The following is a 23,108-nucleotide window of genomic DNA, read 5'->3' as shown; positions in this document are numbered from 1 at the left end:
ACTTTTGATGATAAGGCGTAGTAGATAGCATTTGGCATTCCTGAGAATATGGCCAAAGTATGCCAAATATTTCCTTTTCTTTTTTATACTTAGAAGCTCCCTCTCTCTCTGTTGGTTCAGGCGATGTAATACGGTGTATAATGTGCTCCCTCCAATATATCTTCAGCGTCCTACGAAATAACCACATTTACATCGATTTTCCTCATTGTAGTCACTTGCAGAATTCCATTCCATATAAGAGCACATAATAAAGGCAGCACTTGGCCATACGATATCGGGTGTTAAGTATGTTAGTGTTAATAGTATCATCTATATCATGAAAAGATGGGCATTCTATTCCAGCCTCTTAAACTCACACAGGGCACGAGTTACGACGCTGTAAAGACCTATCTCAACTTTTTTCTAACCCGTAGGCTGCCCTTTTCATTTTTCCTCTTGTGTCGTGTCGTGTCACGTCCTTGAATTTTTACACTCAGCTCGCGTAAAGAAGATTCACTTAAAAAAAAAATGCACATTTGAATAAAATAGTTCTAGCGTTATTGCCGCAATTAGCTATAAATATACAGGATGGTTCAGTGTTACAGTACACCAAAACACTTTACTTTTGCACTAGACGCTCGTTTTGCTCAGCATGTTAGCATCAACAGTAGATCTGCTGATGATACTAACATGGCTAGAGAAAGGGGGGGGGGGTCCAGTGCAAAAGTAGAGTCTTTTGGTCTATTGTGGTGAATAGTGTTTAAATACCGCATGATCGAAAAAAAATGGTGTCCAGTTGGCTATGAAATGACAATCGATGACATTTCCCATATAAATTTACATATAAAATGACAACGATCTTCATTTCATAGCTATCGCTGACGCCGTTTTTATTCGATCATACAGTATTATTCAACTTATTTGTCGTTTAGAGGCTTCTTTTATAATAATTTTTGCATTACTAAAATCTACTCTGTGCCATGTGTCATTTTCTGTGTGATCGTTTATATGATAAGTATGTAGATGAAAATTTTGAAATTCCAAAATGTTTTAATAATAATTTACTAAATATAGTAAAAAAGAAATTATTTTAGTAGATTTAATAGAATATAATCACTTTGCATTTGTTGAATTAATTTCGAATAGTTATACAAACGACTTTTATTACTCTTGAGAGGAAAGGGATAGATTGCTTTTTTCTGCCACGTGGTTCGTGATTTGCTAAACAACTTTATATTTAATTTAAAAACCAGAAAAAACTGAGTGCTTTTCTACTGGTTTTCACTTAGAATAAATGCAAACTTTAATTTAAAAGCAAACGTAATTAAAACTAAACTTTGTAGTTTCCGACCATTTGAAGTTTAAAAGCGAGTTTTACACAGGAGAAACTACGCTGAATTTAAAATGACAGAAAGTTCTTATTAACTTTACGATAAAATCCGTTCAAAATGTTTCAAAAATGAATTTAATCTAGTTAAAATATTTCATGGGTCATTTTACTTTCATGTTTTTATCTGCTCCAATGAAAAACAACTTTAAAAATATCCACCAAACATTATTTGTCTCTAAAAGATAAAAACAATGTTCGCAATTTTTTGCGAATTTGTTTGTCAAATATTATTAATTAATGAGTGGGAAAAATGCAGGACGTTCTATTATTATCGCTGGCTGACTTTTTCAATGTTAAAAAATGCATAAACACGAGGTGGACGAACCTAAGTCGTAAATACCAAGTTGGCAGTTCATTGAAAGATCATATGGAATATACCTGTTTTTGTAGCTTATTTTGTTCATTTTTTATATGCTTAATTTATATCTAATTCGTTATAATGAAGATTTTTTTCGATTTTTGTTAATTTTAAGCTCTTTTGGACATAGAGTTTTATCATAATAGATCATCGTGCGGAATTCTTTACTATACCTACAACAAATTTTATTACTCGCTTTGATGTCATTTAAATTAGTAAATGCTTTATGTTTGACGAGTCACGCAACGTAGTAAAAATATACTTTTTATTATAGTTATTACAATATATTATAGGGATACGAATTATAGTATAATACTAATAGGCTATATTTGAGTACTGAAATCTTCATTGAAGTAAATAAACCAATGGATATTGAATTCTATTTGATTATTAATTTTTTTATTGTCAATAATGTATATTAAGCCCCATACTCATTATGCGCTGATGCGTTGATTTGATTTGTCCATGCGTCCATGCACGAATAGTGAGGATGATGCGGTTCGTCGATGCGATTCGTTAGTTCGTTTGGAAATTCATGTATTGTGTTGATCAATTTTTTTTGTGGTTCTCTCAAAAACCAGCATTCCGCCGAACCGCCACACAACCCATTACATTGACTAATCGAATCGACCAACCGCATCAGTGAATAGTGAACAGTGAATGTCTAATACTTAAAAAAATATTCAGTTCTATATGGAGTTATTCATCATCATCATTTAGCTTATACCGTCCACTGCTGAAAAAATGCCTCTCTTAACTCTAACCATTTCTTTCTATTTTGTGCCACTTGAATCTCTCTTACTCCTGTTCGATTTCGTATTGTATGATTGGGTATTTTATCTCTGAGTGTAACTCCCAACATGGGCCTTTCCATTTTCCGTTACATGACCTGTATTCTGTGTATGTCCTTTTTTGTTAAAGTAAGTGTTTCCGTTCCATACGTGAGGGCAGACAAGACACACTGGTTAAAGATCTTTCTTCTTAAACATATGGGAAGATCAGATCTTAGTATATGCCTTAGTTTACCGAATGCCCCCCACGACAAACACATCTTCGTAGAATTTCGTGGGTCTGATTACCCCTTCTAATACCGATCTCATGCCCTAAGTATTTATATATATGCACTTGTTCCAAAGGTATGTTATTAATGTTTAAATTTCCACTCAGTACTAGGTTTGTCTGGATGGATGAATGGAGTTATTACATTAGAAGAAATATAAGATAAAAATGTTTAACGAAGCATTTTGCTATATTGTGCACTATAAATTAATAAGGTATAGTCAAAAATACACTTTTAATGGTCATTCAATCAACGAAAAAGAATTACTGTAGCTTCTTGGTTATCGATTCAAATTGATTGAAGACAAATGCTAGAAACTTAGGACTTGAAATTCCAAAACAAAAATTATGATTATCGACAGACAAAACAATAAGCCTGATGCAGCGAGAATTGGTCGTTTTGAGGTTGTCAGTCAGTATATATCTTGGGTCACTTATAAACGACACAGGATCGTTAGAATGGGAAATAAGATTGCAGATGAAGATGTGAAATAACTAGGGTGGCAGTTCGAAAACTCTCAAAGATATGACGAGACAAAAACATCAAAACACTAAACAAAGAGGCTTGTTCACTGTCTGGTTTTTTCTATACTAATGTATGGCTCCGAGTCCTGGACGATGAGACAGGCAGAAAAAAAAGTTGACGCAACTGAGATGTACTGCTGGCGACGTATGCTCAAAATTCCATGGATCGTCAGACCGATCCAAGAACTGAACATCATTGAACGTCTCTCAACTTCTATACAGTCACGTATGCTTGAATATTTCGGTCACGTTATGAAGAGGGATATTGATTGCATGGAAAGACTCATTATACAAGACAAGTTTACAGGTCATCCATTCAATGGATAGACCAACTATCAAAGCTCACCCACAAGCCACTGCAAACGCTGCTGGTACATGAAGCACAAGACAGGGAATTATGGAGACAAGCTACACACTTCAATGGACCACTACATTTCTCTTATAGGAAATAAGGCCAGAGAAAGAGAATGGTCATTCGTTATTTTTATTTTCTATTGCCGAGAAATATTTTAGCTAATTGTTTAATACAAATTGAACATAAAGTTTTAAGAAATTGACACATGCCATGTGGAGGTGGTATAAGAAAATTACATTTTAAATATCTTCAGTGGTTATTCGGTAACTGTTAATTATTGTTCACGTTAATAGGCAATATAAATTATATAGGTTAATAAGCTCTATAAATTTGGACACCTGTCTTTAATTACCACTATAATGTTGTATAGACTAAGCTTACAAAGTAAGTTGATAGAAGTAAGCAAGTATTGTTCTGTCGAGCTCAATTACTGAAAAGTATTATTTACAGCACTTACAAATTCATTATTTATCATTTACTTACCATTTTATTACCAATTATTTCATTTTACAATTCATTATTATTACTTCACTCCATTCTGCACACTTAATATACGCACACCATCAGGATTAAGCCAAATTGAAATTTCAAATATGACCACTGCTGGCGTTTAAATCATTCGTCATAGGACTTCCACTTATAGCAATGCACGATGTATTACTAATACAAGACAACGTTTCTTCATTCCTCGCTATGCCCAAGGATTATTATGACTCAATGGGAATAAATTTATAAAGTCTTTTTCTTTTCGGGCTCCGTTTTGCTCGCGTTCGCTTTTAGCCCAATGATTTATGTGATTAATTCTGTTGTCGGAGAGGTTCGTGATTGATTTTGGTTAGTTATAGCCTCGTTGAAGTTATGAGTCTGTACTTTAGAAGACGCAATGGTCAAGCGCATCACAAGAAGTAAACAGAATATGATTTATTGTATAGTAAATTTTGGTAAATAAATAAAATTAAGGTGTCGTTTGTTGTATGAGTTGTTTAAATGTTTACTTTTCAATTGTTGTATTTTTTTCATTTCAAAAAACTCATTGTATCCTAACTGTTTGGGTGAATCTCAACAAAATGGAATTTTCGATGAAATCTTTAATTACATTATTCTGACATGCCAATAGAAATCTTTGATAGGCTCAGATTGATAATATAATGATTGTTCTTATTTGTTAGTTATTAGTGTTATTTAGTAGTTTATTATTTTTTATTAGTATTAATAAGACTAGATATTAGTTTGAATTTCTTGTGAGACTGAACGATGTTTCCAAATCTATATATTTTTTTTATGTTTTTACGTAGTTTTTGAACTGGAGTGCCCAATGAACATCTGTACGCGGAAGGAGAGGAGCTCGAAAGAGTAGAGAGGTATGACTTCCTAGGTACAAGTGTCGACTGCACCACGGATTATTGTTCAGAAATAAAGATTCGCAATGAAAAGGCCCGTGCATCGTTTGTGAAGATTAAGAAGCTGCTCTGTAGCCGCGATTTGAGCCTAGATCTGAGAACTCGTATGCTCAAATGTTATTTATTCCCAGTCCTTTTGTATGGTATGGAAGCTTGGACCTTCAACGAGCTTTGCGAGCGGAAACTGGCGGCCTTCGAGATGTGGGCATACCGTAGGATGTTGAGAATACCATTGGCAGAACATGTCACCAACGTGGAGGTTCTGAGAAGAATGAGGCTATATATCTCGGCTATATCATAAGAGGTCCAAGGTATGAGATTTTGCAACTCATAATCCAGGGAAAAATTGTGGGAAAAAGATCTGTTGGAGGGAGAAGAATATCCTAGCTCAGAAACCTGCGAAAGTGGTTTAATGTCACGTCATCTGACCTATTTAGGGCCGCAGCTTCCAAGGTCAAAATAGCAATGATGATAGCCAACCTCCGATATGGAGGCGGTACATAAAGAAGAAGTTTTTGAAAATTGCTATCTGATGACAAGTCATTTTATTTACTATTAACTTCTTTTAATACTGATAATAAATAAATATGTAACATTTATAATTACTCATTTAAGATATTAATTTGCTAAATCCGCTCTCTATATCATTTTGTTGATTGAATGTATAATAAATGAACTTTCTAACTGCAGTTAGTTAATTTACTAATATGTAGGTTAATGATTATTCGTTGATGACAAAGTTCAGATTTACTAAGGAACTAAACCATTGTGACTATATAATACCGTATGATTGAAAAAACGGCGGCGTCAGCGATGGCTATGAAATGAAGATCGCTGTCATTTTATATGTAAATTTATATGAGAAATGTCATCGATCGCCATTTCGCAGCCAACTGGACGCCATCATACGGTATTTATAATATCATTCGTCATTTTCTTATATTATAAAATACATATTTAACTTATAATATTTTATAGATTTCTTATAGGGAAGTCGCATTTATGGTGTTTCTTTATATTGCTTATGTAGACAAATAGTAAGTCATAATTTCTAGATACAATAATGTAATCACATTTATATTAATGATTTAGTGACTAAGTGTAATTGGGTTTTAAATTAATTATATCCTTTTTGTTATTATCAGACGATTACAAATAAATATTTACGGCTTCATGTAGTTTTTCACGATAGAGAGAACTTCCGTTAGATTTAGATAATTACAATATATCTTCATATTTTTCTGGGTTATATTTTTATATCGTAGGTTTACCATGCTGCTTTATCGTGATTTGTTTATTTTAATGGTTTATTTTGAAGTTCGAAGAAGATATTTTTGAAGTGGTTTCACATGTTTCAAAAATAGTAGGTATTGTAACAGTCAAACTTCCTCGCAACGACCTCTGTGTGCTAGCTCATAAATTATCGCAAATAACTATTATTTTTGCATTATGTTTACTATAATTTTATTGTTAAATATTATTTTATTTAAATTTTACAATTATGCAACCCGATATACACCGCGCTATAGATACACAATATTGTCACTGGACCAGGCGCACCAGCAGTAGTAGGCTTTTTGTCCATATCTATAGCTTTGATCATCACCTCCGTCACTTGTCACTGTCAGATCAAATCAGATGTTTTTGGATTTATTTATCCTTTGTTTTGGTTATTGAAATTTTATAATTATCAGATAAAATTTCGTAGTTAAATTGGTTATTTTTGATGTGGATCGCAGTGTGCAATTCGTTTATTTAATTGTGGAATTTTTGAGTTTAGTTCGTTCATTGACCGGATATGGAATATGGCTGAGGAGAAAACATCATTTTTTATTTGTGCCTTTTTGTGAGTTGGACTAGTCGAGATATATAGTTCTCTATCTATATCCTGGAGGGAGATTTCCGGTTGAAATCTGATTTTGTGAAGGAAATCGAATCCTTGCATCACTTCTTGTGTATCCATCGACCGAAGAGTATCGTCGTGAAAAACTGGCTGCCGTTCCGTGAAGCATTCCCTGTTGGTGATTAGCAGGTCTTCCTAGTGAAGGATTAAGTCTTCCGGAACACATTTGGTCAGAGACGTGGTTGGATTTTGATGATTTTTATGGATCGCCGACCAATTTCCGCAATGGGATTAAAATAGCCAAATTCTCCGACCGATATCCCGATTCCACGTGCCCAAGAAGTCCCCGAACAGTTCCAAGGTATGCTATAATTCTTCTGCCTATTCTAAGTCAATGCTCAACTGATTTTTGTTCATATTGTTGTCTGGTTTTCGACTTTTCCACGCCCACGTGGTGTAGAAAGATTAGTTGAGTGTTATCTTTCTTAAGTCTTATTTGGTTGTTCGTAATTGTAGAGCAAGAAGACCGATCCAGACCGTAGTGCACAGAACAGTCCAGAATTCCATCCTGTTGCCCGTGTAGAGGTACCCGTTGGACATCATAACCCTCGTTGAGGTAAAGTTCAGATTTGATTAGTCCTTCTTTATTACCTTTATTAACTCCTACACGTTGTGCTAGTCCTTGTTTTATAATTGAGGCTCTTTTCTAAGACGACCAATATTATTTAGGGTTTTTTATGTTCACCTTTTGAAGTCCTACACCTGGCCGGCATCCGTGCGTCTGCTGACATCCGTGCGTCTGCTGACATCCGTGGGCTCCAGTGACAGTACACCGAGCTGCTGTGCATCGCCGTAGCCACCCTGTAGCTATACACCGTAGCTCAGCCGGAGGAACTTCCGAGTTGTTTCAAGTTTATACAACGCTTAGAGTAAGACTGTTTAGAGTAGTATAATTTTAGATTTGATATTTGTAATCCACCCAGGATATTGTACTGAGTTTAAGTAAGGGGGATTATGACGCCATACTTTTAGTTAGTTTTCTTGATTTAAATTTTATTCTACTTTTCAACGTTTATTCATTTCCATTTCTTTAAATATTAACTTTTAATATTTTAATAAATTGCTTAAACATTTTTAGTAGTATTATTTACAGTCTAGTCTCATAGTTAAGTTAGAGTCACTTAAGTTTAACGAATTATAATAATATTTGAAGTTCATGATAATTGCACTCAACAGTTCGAGGTTAGTGTTGAAGTCTACTTAATAGTTACATCTTTATTGCCGAGTTCGTAGAGTATAATCTCGTGGCGCCCTTTTATTAATATCTTTGAACCCCGACCACCCGGCTGTTAAAATTAAAAAGCTAGTGGCCTCTATGTAACTCATTACCGATTAAGTAAACTTGTGTTTTATTGAACTTCAAATTAGAAAGGGCGTGGCAGTATGGCTGGGAAGAATATAATTTATTATAAATGTTGAATAAATGAGTTAAAAATTGTGACATTGTGATAGGTTTGCAAATAATACTAAAACTTATTTTTTAATATCGATGAAGATGATTTTCGAAACATTAATTTTATTTATTACGAATTTTTATATTCAGTAGGTTTATAGAGTATTAAACACTCTATTGTACAAATGTATAAAATATAAAGGGTTAAACACTAAATTATTTTTTAATAAACAATTGAAACATAAAAATAACAACACGAATTTCACCTCCAACTTTATAACTATTGTACCCACGCGTAGTTTTTGAAAACCACAGAAAACATTACCCACATCTATTTTTCCAATCCATAGATAATTTTGCAATGTGGATATTTATTTTCGTTAGTAATTTGGAACGATAGTATATATTTTAACAACATTTTTATTTAGTAGCTAAGTAGTACGGCAATATGATAAGAGCAAAACATATTTGCTTCATGTAGATGTTTTCAACCTGTATCCTACGCAATATTAAATTTACTTCAAATTGTTTTTCATCAAAAATTTACTTTCATTAATGCAATTTGAAATGCTTCTGTTTTGTTCGAATTAAATGTTTCAATAGGTAATATATTAGTTTAACTTACTCATATTTTGAGTTAAAAAAATATCGTGGAATTTATTTTTTGACTATTCTACACGAAACATTACCTGATTTGTTTAAGTATGTGTGGGAGCGCCTGTGCACAATTTCATATATCGTCCTATTGCTGCCAAAAGTCACTAACTAACATTTTTCCGAACAACCAAATTCAATCACTAACTATGTTTTGAAGCGGAGAATCGATTGCAAAAGTCATTAACTACGATTTCTGGCTATTTATGTTTTATTTTAATACCGAATAGTTGGAAGATTCCATCCGCAACCTGGAATGGAAATCTTGCAATGGTCTAAGATACTCGAAGAAGTCTCTGAGGGCTTATGATCAAGAAAAATCACAGATCTTCCTGGGTCTGAGTAAGAACAATCTTCGGATTGTCACGGGGTTTTTAACAGGACACTGTCTCCTCAATGAACACCTCAGTAGATTGAAACGAAGAAGAAACGGCGAATGCAGATTCTGTGGGGAAGATGGGGAAACACCAGTACACCTCATCACTGAGTGCGCCGAGACGACAACCATTCGTGCCATGAATTTTGGTACGACTGATATTGGAGATGGAGAACTACCCTCTATAAAACCGTCCCAGATACTGGCTTTTGTCAAAGCCCTGGGACTGTATGATGAGTTATGATTCAAGAAAGGGGGACACAATGGATCTGTAAGGTCGAAGTGATTAACCCCCCTCCCACTCATTATAAATTCTAAAAATTCTAAATTCTAATACCGAATAGTTCCTAACTATATCATCTTTATGCAATGCAATTCATCTTTAGACGCATTTTTCTCGGAAGTAATAAAAAGTAAGTTAGTGACTTTTGGCAGCAATTGGACGATATTTTAAGTTCATTGAAAACGCAATTTACTTTATTTAGATAAATACGAATAATTACTGGTGCATTTACGATTCTGATATGTAGAGAATGAACTGCAAAAACACTAGAACAAAACAGAGATCCCAGATAAGGCAAAGAGAAACAAGATTGTTAAAAGTTATTATTCGCGTTGGCATTGTAGCTAATTGCCTATATCGAAGTATATGTTCCGTACATTTCGAACACCTGTGGGGTTTACACAGGGTCAATTTGGGGTTGACGTTGCGTGACAGAATGCACACGAATTTCGAGTGGGCACGTTTTTACTCTATCTTTAAACAGTTGATTTAATGGAAAGTGTGGATATCATTGTTTCTTAATAAAATTGTTTTGGATATTGTAAATATTTGCTGTATCAGATTTTTATTTTATATTTTATTTTGTATTGAGTTTAGAAATTGTAAGATTTGTTTAGTAGTCGTTAGGTGCTTTTATCGTGTTGATTCAGCTAAATAAAAAATAAATAAATAAAATCAATTCTAAGCAAAAATCGAAATACATACAATGAGATTGATTTGAGGTACATTTTGTGTATTTCGATTTTTTGTTTAAAATTGAGGGAAGAATTGAAATATGCAGTAATATACAAGGGGTTCTACACCAAGCAATGAATCAGGTGGTACTTAGACGGATAGGTAAAGATAAAGAGATCCTATTAAAGAGTAAGGAAAGGAAGATGCAGAATATAGGTCACTTCATGACGGGTGAACGCTACGAGGTGCTCAGACCATCCATTGAAATGTCCAGTTTTACGCACCATCATAGCCAGTTGGATCGCCAACCTCTGATATTAATTTTGCTAATCTTTGTGGTAGTTTTCTTTACATATTTCATATATGTTATACATTTTATCTGACCAATTTGACAATAGTAGGTATATTTGTCTCTCCTTTGAAATCTGTTTTATATAAGTATAGATATTTAAAAATATATTTTTTTGATTATGATGTTTTAGCCGATCGATAACACTTACCTTGCCAAATTGCAAACAAAGCTGCTCTGATTTCTGAATGCTCTAACCTTCACTTTTACGCACGTGCTTTTTCATTGTTGAAAATAAGTTTATATTTAGCCCATACGATCGATCAACTGACATTATTCATATTTTGTTTTAAATAAGTGACCTATAGATGATTTTGACGTGCTCGAATTTTTGGTCGTTGACACATAACCACGCACAACCAAAGTTGACATTTAAAAATAATTTTACTCCGACTCTCCAGTTCGGAACGCTCAATAATAAAACAAACTCCCAATTTTTATGTTTTTTTTTTCATTTTACATTACGTTTACATCCATTTCTTTGAATTTATTTAACACAATTTTTATTAATTAGTTCAAGTTAAAGGCGGAATATTTTAGTGAAACTAAGCAGGTTTTTCGCCATTTTATTTGCTAGTCAAGATATTTTATATAGGTTTCCGATAAATTAAAGGAATCTTCTTACTAATAGACATGGTTGTTCTAGCAGTCATAAAATTAAGCTGTGGTTTGGTCGCAGTAAAAGCTATTTTGGAAATTTATCGACGGCTATAAAAGAAGATAGGTAATCCTTAACTTCAAGTTAATAGGGCTGAGCTATTGGGATTCTCCTTTACAGTTATTAGGAGAATAAAAATATTTATTGAGTACGAAACTATATTTCTTCGATCGGCAATATTTAATTGCTAATTTTGTTAGATTTCTACTAATAGTTTTGGAGATTATTGGAATCAATGTAATACTGGAGAATTGGATTTTTGATTTGGAGATTGTTCTTAACTGATTTAAAAATATTGTTCTCGGTCGTTAGTTTTGAAAAATTTCTTCGTGTGCCTTAGACCGTTGGAGAATTCCAGGTTTTTGAGTTCCGCTGTAAGTTTGTTTCTACTTGGAGCAGAACGGTTCTGGTCCAGTTAGTGGTGTGTTCGCTCCTTTTCTAGCTAGATCGTTTGCTTTTTTCATTGCCTTCAAACCAGCATCTCTAGGTATTCTTTGATCAACTTCGAATTGATGGTCATTGAGTTGGTCGCTTTTAATGCTGCTTAACTATACTGACGTAAGTAACATAAGTTGTACGCATTTTTTGGGTTAGTTTTCGGCCCAAATATCTACGGCCCCTATCCGTGTTCCTGCTTTAGTTTTGGAAGCAACATGACAATGCGACATACTTTACTTTTCAATTACTAAATATGGTGCTTGTGAATAACTATAATTTATTAGAAAAGAGGCGACTTTGCTTTACTAGAATTTGGAAACTTTATTTTAGTAATTTGTCGACTTTGTCGATTTTCTATTAATTATATAGGTTATCACTATCCTAATGGAACCATCAAATTACGCGATATTGATCGCTTAATGATCAATTATAAGATTATTGGGTTATATTAATTAAGCGTATATGAAAGCCGTCTAAACAGTTATAATTCCTTTTTTGGTTTTAATAAATAATATTAAAGAAATAATACCTTTAGAAGATAGATAGAAAATACCTGTGGTCAAATGTTATATGGATAAATTAGTGTCTAATTTTATTTATTTCGATTATATTTTGCTGAAACAGTTTTTGTTATTAAAAGACAAAAGGAATTTATCTAAAAACATAACCAATCTGTAAAATATTCTTTAAAGATAAAGTTTGTATCAGTCAATAATACATCTCTTTGTTGTGATTTTTTCAATCTATTTATAATTGCCAGAGTAAATAAAACTTTCATTAGTTACATTTTAATATATCACAATAATGTCATGTTAAGATCCTATGACTTTTTTCTTGTCAAAGACATGTTCAAGACAATGTTAAAAGATAATGACTGATTAAAGATAAATAGAACTGTAGAATAGTAGGTAATATATTTTTCTAGCAATATTGTGGCATAAGATAACAGTGCAGAGATACCTATAGGATTCAGCCATTTATATTAAAACAGTACTAATATAAAAATAATAATGAAATAAATAAATATGGAGATTTATACAGAGTGAGTTTTCTACGATGTTCTCTATGGGTATCTCGGAAACTACTGGAGATAGAGAGTCGGTTAAATGATGAAAGAATTGCAGTTTTGTGGAGTCATAAATATGCGCCTTTCAGATTTTTGAAAAAGTTTGTGGATTACTAAAAAAACATATGTTTGTGTCATATATCAAAAATGACAGGCTTTATAAAAAACGAAGGACACAATCTCATTAAGGATGTTATTATCTACAACTATATATATCTATCTATATATAGATTATAATGGAATTAGGGACAATTTTTAAAATTGCCGATATTTGTTTCTTTCGAAATATCTACTAAGCCATGAACTTTTTCAAAAATCTGAAAGGCGCATATTTATTACCTCACAAAACTGCAGTTATTTCCCCATTTAACCGACTCTCTATCTCCAGTAGTTTCCGAGATATCAAACAAACAAACAACAAACAAACAACGCTTTATTGTGCAAAAAGCCAAAACAGCTTCATCGACAAAGCACTCACAAACAACAAAATCACAAAAAAATACAAACAACAAAAAATACACAATACAAATAATACAATTCAAAAAAATTTAAGTCTTTAAAATTACAAAAAGAATATACATGGACAATTTTAGAACAGTACGCAGTAAACAGATATAATTTTAAAGTTATAGAATATTAAATACTTGACCTTTGACCAGTGTGGGAGATGATCAAAATTTTAAAATTCAAAATTGTTTGATTGATTGTTTGATCAAACATCAACAAAAAAGTCGTTTACCGCGTATTGGGCTCTCTCCAGTAGGTATGATTTTAGAGCCTTGCGAAATGCGGGAAAGAATGAAAGCGATTTGATATTCAAAGGCAGATGATTGTACATTTTTTTGGCATTGTACAGTATTGAACCCTTAACTAGTTCTGAGCTCGGGGTTGGCAGATAAAGATCGTGCTCTGCATTCCTAAGTGGATAGTTATGAGATGGCCTTTCGGGAATAGCAGATATGTGCTTGCGGATTAAGCAAACGGATTCAAAAATGAATAAAGAAGAGTCAGTATTTTCAAATTTTTAAAGAAATTATGGCAGTGAGTTCTACTGTTCAGTCCCAATAAATATCGAACTGCTCTCCTTTGAAGTATGAAAATACGATCAAATTTTGTTGCGCAGCATGTACCCCAGATATCCATAGAGAACATCGTAGGAAACTTACCCTGTATAATAAATATATAGATCAATATCTTATAGTAACCCTAACTTGACTACTACGTGTGATAGAATTGACAGTAGGATTTTTTATGACACACTAGCATACTATATAATCGTAAATTCTTATCATTGAAGCAGTGAGTATAAAGAGTACTCAGAAGTTTAAAGTGCTTTTATATACTCATTGTCATAAGCCAATATTGTTTAATAAAGTTCTTTTTATACGGGTCAGATATACACACAGTACCACCAGATGATATATACAAACGTGCATACGTTTCCAATATGCACTTATCTAACAATGTCCTTTGTTAATAGAGTATGAGATATAATGCTATGCACGTGTTCACATAACTGTTCTTTTGTTCATGTGGTTTATGGCAGTGTCAATTGGGGGCGATTCAATACTTAACTGATAAGATATGGGCTTTTTGCTTAAATATGCCAATAAATTAATATTCTTTGTTTTCTATATCCTTTTACCGTTGTCCCGATTACCACCTGCTCCTTCGCCTTGATTCTATACCATTTCTACTGGCAATATCGACGTTCATGTGCCATTATAATGTCAGTACTACTTGGCAACTATCGAAATAAATTTGGTATGTTTGGAAGTGATTGAAATAATTTAATTCAGCATCGACATATTTGAATTTATGCCTTAATAATTAGAATAATTTCTTATAATGTCAATATTTCGATGAAAATTGGTGTTTTTGTGTTTTTTGACATGAGAAATTTAATTTTGATGTTAGTATGATTCCTGGTTGTAGAGGGCGCCACCTACATATTTTTTAACTGGTTTGAAGAGTAATAACTTTTTGTCCGTACCTGTATAAAACTACTGAGTAAAAAAATGTACATTTACGACGTTTTTTCGGTCTCTTGGTAAAAATCGCTACGAGTAATGGTTCTCGAGATATTTGGAATCGAAATTATCAATACCAATCATCATTGACATAAATTAAACATGTTGACTAAATAGTTATTAGACTAAAATCATAAATTTGAGATGTTTTTGTGCCAAAAGTTCAACAGAAACTGTTTTATCATCATTTTTTGGCAGAAAAATTTATGATTAATTTAAATAAATAAAAAGTTCCAAAATTTATTATTTCAGTTAAATAACTTTATTTTTGTCAATAATGACATATATTGACTATTTCCATTCTAAATATCTTGCGAACGGTTACTCATAGCGAGTTTTACAAAGAGACATTTTTTTACGTAAAAAGTCACGGAAATGTATATTTTTTCACTCAGTAGTTTTATACAGGTACGGGCGAAAAGTTTTTACTCTTCAAAACAGTTAAAGCACATGTAGGTCCCGCCACCTACAAATAAGAGTCATATTGACATTGAAATCAAATTTCTCATGTCAAAAAACTCCCAGACCCCCATTTTCATCCAAATATCGATATTAGTTCAGAAATTATTTTGAGAAAATCGAAATAAAAATGAAATTTTACACCCTGTATCTCGGAAACTAAGCATTTTAGGACATACATTTATACGAGCTTTTTTAGTTATTTTTACCTGCAGAATATGCTACCGAAGTTTCCGGAACACAGTTCGGACCACCCTGTATAGTATAAATATATTGAAGAATTACACAATTCTGTTAGAGAAATGTTATGAGTTATTTCGAAAGTTAATGATAATGAAAAGAGTCATTAAGTCTATTTATTATGTCGCACATATTTTGCGTTGGTGTTGTCTCGTCCCGACCTTGAATAGTATGCTCTCGTTCAGTTTTATTATCGGTAAAGTCTGGGAATTCGAAATCTTTCCGGTTACCTAGAAAGTCGATGTAGGTATTTTTCTTCAAAGCGTGGATAGTTTTAATAGCGTGAAGAACTTTTCGTATTTTTTTTTCTTTGTAAATTTGTTTCAAAGAACATACTAATATTAAGCATTGCTACCAGCGTCTCCTAATACGTAAAATTAGAAATAGAACACATTAATATAATTAGGGCATACCATCAATTTTAATTTTATTGACAATAAAGTTATCTGAAATTAGTAGAGAGAAATAGTAATCTTTATTATTAGATACATGTAAAATAAGACACGAAATTCTGCTCAGATTCTGTTCTGGAATGATCTATATGACAGTATGTCAAATTGCATTCTTTGTAAAAAATTTGCTTGTTCAAAACATGAAAATATTTTGAAAAATATTTTTTCGTTGAATTTTTTCTTACGAAAATCAGAAGGCCTTTCTGTGGTAACGTAATTTCGAATTCATTCTTTGATAGATGCTTTTTATTAATTTTGATTAACGTCATATTTTTTGCTCTTAAAGTATCATATTTATATATATAAGGGAACTATTAACACCCTTTCCGTAGCATTGAACTAAATAAATTTTGAGCTTCTTTTTAAAAGGAATATGACGTTAATTAAAATTCTATCAATTACAATTTTTTAAAGAAGGAAAACGAAATTATATTACCATTGAAACGCGTTTTGATTATTTGAACTCCAGAATATTATAAATTCATGTTTTTTTTTGAAAAGGAATTTGGAAAAGTATAAACGGGATTAACCATTTTAGAACAAACAATAATTTTTATAAGAATGCATTTTTCGCAAAATGTTAAAAATAAAAAAGTTTTTCTTGTAAAGACAATCCGGAAACATACTGTAGACAGTAAAATAAAATAAATATTAAGTCTGATTTTGAATTGGAAGTTTTAGTATGAGTATTAATTATTTTATTAAAATGTATATTTTTAAAGAAGTGGGTTTCATATCACCTACTATTATGAAAAATAAGGAAACTTCTTTTTTAATTAAATTGTCGATATAATTTGAGATAAATTCGTTTGAATTTCGGATATGAAGAATTTTGATAAGTTTATATCAAAGCCCCCCCATTTTTAGTACACGATTTATATTCTGTTATCCTATAAATGGTTGCATGTATGCTGATTTATGATTACTCCAGGACAAGCTGTATATAAAGGATGTTTTTCTAAAACTGCGTTTTCTTCCTTAAACAAATTCTTTTGTTCATTTGTTGTGGATTTTTTAGTCTTCAATAGTAGGTATGAAGTCCATGATCTTTTACCAATGCCGTCTTTAAATAGCCGTACACGGTTAGTGACACAAAAGTACCTTTAAATGTCACTGTTGTCGTAATTTTATTTCTACTCAATAGTGAAGTGTAAATTGCTTCTTTCTGTCGCGTTTTTTTGTTTTTATCTTTTAAACTAATTTTCTGATACTGTAAGTACTTTTGTATATTATTAAAATATTTTATACGTCAATGCAGAAAAGTTACGTTTTTTATGTCTTAAGGACGTATATTTAAAAGAATTCTTATGGTAATGATGTTTAGAAAAAACTATAAAAAAAGGAAGTGTAGTTTAACTTAACCTTCGATATTATGCAATAGATGTTTAATGAATTGAAGATGTACGATATACAATTGCATAGAATCTGTTGAAAGGAATTTTATCTTACAAGAAATAATATTTGGTTTGGCAAATTTATGTAGAAATAAAGAGCCATGACGGGCCATGAATTTGCATTGTCTTTCCTTCTTGAAACGTCGATGATATTTTATATGTGAAAATTATAAGTTTTCTAATCGTTCCGGAATTCCGTTACAAAGGTATACATACTTTTTGTGATTATTGTATTATTATTCGTTGAAACCTGTTGTATTATGTTATAGAGTTATAGACTAATGTTAGTTTTCTATTTATTAGACTGATGAGATAAGGTCTGAGTTCGGTTACCAGTCGATTCGAGATAACAATTTTGATAATTGTAATTTTAGTGCTTGTGTAACTAATACTAAGGCGATAAAATTTACTCCCCGCAAAGAATTCGATAAGAACAGATGACAGATCCCTGCCTTGAAAACGATAAACTAGAAAACGAAAAAAAAAATATTTGTTCTGTAACATGTTATTTGTTTGAAGAAATTCGTTTTTAGTGGCTAAATTTGTTTGAATTAAGTGGATGAAGACATTGTTGTACTTTGTTACATAAAACTACTTTTTTAGCTACATAGTTATCTTTATTTGCGAAGAGATACTCAACGTAGAGATGTAATAATATTAAATAGGTTTTTAGGATAACTTTGTAACATAAGAGGAAGTCCTGGAGAAACTTGCCCTTGTACTCTTTGCTACTTTATCATTGAACATATTTATCTAATGTCGCGATCTCAGGACAAGAAGACTGGCAATTATTTAAAATTTTAAACGTTAGATAACATATCGAAGGTTTCAGTTTTGTAATCTGTAAAGATTTGCGCAGTTGTCCTTTTCGTCGAGAAGTCAGTGTTAATTAAAAAAAAATTGTGTAGATAATTCTATGAACAATGGCTGCAATCTTAATGAGTTGATATGTGTTTATGATTTTATGAATCACGAATAAAGTATGCACTTGTGCTTTACAATATTCAGGTTAAGAATGGTCAATTTTCGAACCTTTATATAGAATCGAATACTATATAGTACAGGGTAGAGAAAATCTTATTTAAAGTTTATGGTAAAGAGACAAATATTATGTATTTAAGGTATGATAGTTATTGAGTTATTACTTTCTTCGTTGTATATTACATTAGTATCCAAGAATAACAAGTTTATTATACTATTTTAATGAAAGTATGAAATGTTTAAATCAGTTTTATACAAAGAGCAGGTACCTTACCTATCTTAACAATGAAAAAAACAGACATGATATTGTAACAAGTCGAGTATATAATATTTATATATTATTATTATCTGGAGTATTTTTTATAACGTGATATGTTAAAGTTTAACTTATCTGATTTTTTATCTGTTTAACTTATCAAATTATTTGACTTTTTAGTATCTCTTTCTAAATTAAAAATAAACGTTCCCAGCTCTCAATTATACGAGGGAAAACAAAATGTTTATAAAATATCTCCTATTTTTTAAAGATTCGATTAACTACGATTGACTACAAACTTCAACAAACCGTAAAAAGTAAACAATAAACTGAGAAAATTAAAGTTATTTTACATTAGTTGTCCACAGATAAGGAAATAGATTAAGGCTGACTTGTCTCAGCCTAAATATTTACCGCTGAAAATTTTGCACAGTGGCTGACTGTTGCGTTCGTCAGAATAGACCGTTTAGGGAAATCGCTTACTGGGGGGCAATTTTTGGCCATTCGTTTCCTTGCAAATTATTCGCAACTTTTCGATCAACACTAAAATCCAATTTTTTAGTGTTCGCATTTTTGCGTATTAGCAAATTTCCCTGCGTTGTCTTGCGAGTGGATCGACAGCATCGTAAGGATATGTTTTTTAAGTGCGCATATTAGATTTGATTAGTTCCAAGTTTGTAGTTGGGTTTAGGTGTAACAATAATAGTAATGGATGACTTAATGAACGTTTTGGCCATTCGAAACCTAGAAAATGCAGAACTGCAATACCGCCGTAATGTTTTGCGCAATCCGGGGAAATGCGTTCATAAAACTGAATGAAAGGCAGTTTATTAAAATATTTCGGTTATCCAAAGACTTGTGCCGTGTTTTTATTCAGTTACTTGAGTCATACATGCGACCACAAAGAAGAGAGACTGATTTGGATGTGCAAAGCCGGGTAACATTTTTCTCTATTATTGTATATCTATGAACTAACATTAAATTTCAGATTTTAGCTGTTCTGAAATTTTAGGGAAGTGGTTGTTACCAGCCGGATGTTGCTTTAAATAAATACATCGATATGTGCCAAGCCTCGGTTTCTCCTTCAATTGACGAATTTATCAACGCTCTAAACCATCCAGAGATATTTGATCAATGGGTTGAATTTCCAAATAATTTTGAAAAACTCAACAGAATTAGCGAACAGTATGGTTTTGCAATACGGGTAGTTATTGCATAATTACGTATTATCATTGTAGATTTTTCCGAATACATAGGTTCCCGGGAGTGATAGGATGTGCTTTTTGTTTGTCTGTAACATTAGTTCCACGTTTTATTTTTTTAATATTAACCCACTTGACTAACAACAAGCCTCGATTATCGACACCAAGTAATGAAAAGTAAACAAACGGTAAAAAATACGGTTAACTGGAGAGAATTTAGTTTTCACTGTGATTTGTCGACGTTGCCACAATTCCGGCTCGTAATTTTGCGTACGCTCACGACGATCGCAAATTAATATGCGAAGATGGCTGAAAAATTGAATTTTTAAAACGCATTCGTTTTCTAACACTCGTAAAGTTGCGCGTTCGCATGTAAACGATCAATTCCAAAAATTGCCTCCCTGAGCCACTCAGCCGCTGACCGTCCCTGAACGCGCCCATACATTTCGTCATACAGTCCCAGGGCTGCTGTAAGTTTTATATATTGTGTCCACTACGACACTATAAAACTAAAAAATACATCAAAATTGTAAGGGGTCCGTTTTTCTATATTGCCGGTGAGTGTAGTTTCATAATATTATTTTATTTCGTACAATATGTAACTATATATTTTAACGATAAGTTAAAATTTATGGTTACTTATTAATAGGTTATTCTTCCTCGATAAAAATGTAGTTAAGATATTTCGAATTCTTTCTAGGAAAATCCATATAACTACCAATACAATTTTATAGGAATATACATAGAAAGTTTCCTGTTACATGTAAGACAATCTCTTAATCAATATTTAAAAGTACGTGGCGATTCCTGATTACCTTTTCTTTCACATTATTTCCACCTTATCTAAAATTCCGAACATATTTCCTATATTTACTGAATGGTCACGATATAGTTGTTGCTTTCATAAATTTTATTCATGTTAGTAAAAAATCTATAAATATACTATAATGGAGTAAAGATTAAAATAACCACATGAATAATTAATTCGTCCTTTTTTAGATTCACACTTTCTATATTTAGAACTTTCTGAATAAAGCTTGTGTTCACTATACCGGGTGCGTCTCAAAAGTGGCTCATCCTTATAACTTTTTTATTTTTTCATTTATTCATATCTCAATTTTTTCAAATGGAACAAAGGTGGCTCATTAACATACTTGGAAAGTGCATTTTTTACGAATAATTTGGTTGCACACACTTGGTATTTCGAGTCGAATTGTCGTTATGAATCGCATGTGACAATTTCAAATAAACCCATATGCGAAAATATCAAAAGTTGACGTCATGATATGTCATTTTATTCAGAGTGTCATTTTGTATCGAATAAAGTAAAAAAAAACCGAGGTTGTCATTTAAAAATCAAAAGTTGCAGTCATTTCCGGTGAAACAGAGAGTGGCCAAAAACAACTGAATACGTTGATCAATCCTAATTTTATTTATGGCATATAGTACTAACAAAAATTTACATACCAAACTACCATACCAAATCTGTTTTTTTTAATCTAAAAAAAAAATAAAAAAAGTATAGTATGTAATTTTATAGTCAAACAGGAAAATAACAGTTTTGTTTTAAAATAATATTTTATTATACTATTTGTAATTTAAGAAAATATATACTAAATACATAACTACTGATCTAAATTTGAAAGTAATATATAGGTTGGATGGCAGATTATAAACCTTGTGCCAAGTTGTATTTTTTTTATTGTCAAAGATAGTAATTGTGAAATATGTATTTAATTACATATATTTGAAATTAGATGTAGTTTAGTTTCCTAATATTAATATTTAGGCATATTGTTGTCTTGAGTAATTTATACAGGGTGTTTCAAAACAAATGCGAAAAATTTCAGGGGGTGATTCCTTGTTCAAAATAAAAGGTAGTTTGCTTTATAAACGTTGGGTCAAAAGTCAACCATTAGGGAGATATCGCGGTACAAAGAGGGCGGAAAAATAATGTTTTTATTTTTTATCTTGAAACCGAAAAGCGATAGACTAATGAACTTCTATTTAAGCATTACTGTTATGAAAACACGCTTTCTGGTAATTTTCTCACTTTTCTAAAATGAGTGGAAGGGGTTGAAATAAACTACCCCTATCATTCTTGTTAACGAAATTTAAAGAAAAATCTTATGAAACACATGCAAAAAAAATAATTTGGATTGCTTAGTTTGTTTAGAAACGTTTTTATCTCTTGTATTTTTTTGATAAAACTCACCGATTTGAAATTAAAAAATAAAATGTAAAGCATTACATGTCAGAACTCCTTTTTTTACGCAATTAAATAGATCATAAAAAGGCTTCGGAATAATTAATTGATCATAAGATAACAACGTATTGCGGAAGAGTAATGTCAAATAAAATAATATTAGAAACATCCTAAAAAGTGACAGCGGCCGACTAGATTTTTTCCTAAAAAAATTAAAGCACCCCACTAGATTCTTTATCTAAAAAATGTTATTTGTCCTGACATGTAATGCTTTACATTTTATTTTTTAATTTCAAATCGGTGAGTTTTACTAAAAAAACACAAGAGATAAAAAAGTTTCTAAACAAACTAAACTATCCAAATTAATTTTTTTGCATGTGTTTGATAAGATTTTTCTATAAATTTCCTTAACAAGAATGATAGGGGTAGTTTATTGCAAACCCTTCCACTAATTTTAAAAAAGTGAAAACATTGCCAGAAAGTGTGTTTTCATAACAGTAATGCTTCCATAAAATTTCATTAGTCTATCTCTTTTCGTTTTCAAGATAAAAAATTAAAACATTATTATCTTTGTATGGCGATATCTCCCTAATGGTTGACTTTTGACCCAACGTTTATGAAGCAAACTACCCTTTATTTTGAACAAGGAATCACCCCCTGAAGTTTTTCGTATTTGTTTTGAAACACCCTGTATATCTTTTTAATCATTATCTTGCTAGAACTTACGATCATTACAGTTCATGTTGCGTATACATATACATTTAATTAGACTTTTAATTTCACATGTGGTTGCATTTTAAATTATCCAAACACTCGAATTGTTGAGCTAAATGATTATTTATTCTTTTGGCGACCTTGATCTTTTCTAATCCAACCTTGACGTAACATTATCTTTTATTGAAACACCAGCTAATTATACTTCACTTATTACAGTACCTTAGTAAATTAGAGATAAGGTGAGCCAAAGATATAGCGTCATCTCGCGCTAACATTGCAAATGCGTTCGGTTCACCTTGACGATTCTGTT

The 23,108-nt window shown here is 31.8% G+C and overlaps 2 protein-coding genes across 4 annotated transcripts in view; both read left to right on the top strand.

The window, feature by feature from the left end:
- The window catches only part of LOC115875734 (ribosomal protein S6 kinase alpha-5-like), a 276,844-nt gene that overhangs the window by 143,888 nt on the left and 109,848 nt on the right, over positions 1-23,108 (top strand). The gene's annotated exons all lie outside the window — the stretch shown is intronic.
- LOC115875735 lies at positions 19,165-20,071 on the top strand. 2 transcript variants are annotated; one of them, XR_004049048.1, is made up of 2 exons: positions 19,165-19,610; positions 19,662-20,071. XR_004049048.1 is itself a non-coding variant. In XM_030891248.1 (2 exons), exons 1-2 carry the CDS (start codon positions 19,425-19,427, stop codon positions 19,890-19,892), a joined length of 393 nt encoding a protein of 130 aa, XP_030747108.1. In that variant the 5' UTR covers positions 19,165-19,424; the 3' UTR covers positions 19,893-20,071. The 2 variants fall into 2 exon arrangements, 1 of the variants encoding a protein (XP_030747108.1); XM_030891248.1 differs by having other exon boundaries at positions 19,686-20,071.

This window comes from Sitophilus oryzae, unplaced genomic scaffold (genome assembly GCF_002938485.1).
Source record: "Sitophilus oryzae breed Bouriz unplaced genomic scaffold, Soryzae_2.0 scaffold_1395_pilon_pilon, whole genome shotgun sequence".
Taxonomy (NCBI): Eukaryota; Metazoa; Arthropoda; class Insecta; order Coleoptera; family Curculionidae; genus Sitophilus; species Sitophilus oryzae.
Note: the sequence above shows the minus strand (reverse complement) of the source record. Positions and strands in the feature narration are given on the sequence as shown.

Excerpts from the sequence above, each read along its gene's own strand:
- LOC115875735 (XM_030891248.1), top strand. The coding sequence starts at position 19,425 with ATGCAGAACTGCAATACCGCCGTAATGTTTTGCGCAATCCGGGGAAAT. Across the intron at positions 19,611-19,685 it reads ATTTGGATGTGCAAAGCCGG|GGAAGTGGTTGTTACCAGCC; the intron begins GTAACATTTTTC and ends CTGAAATTTTAG.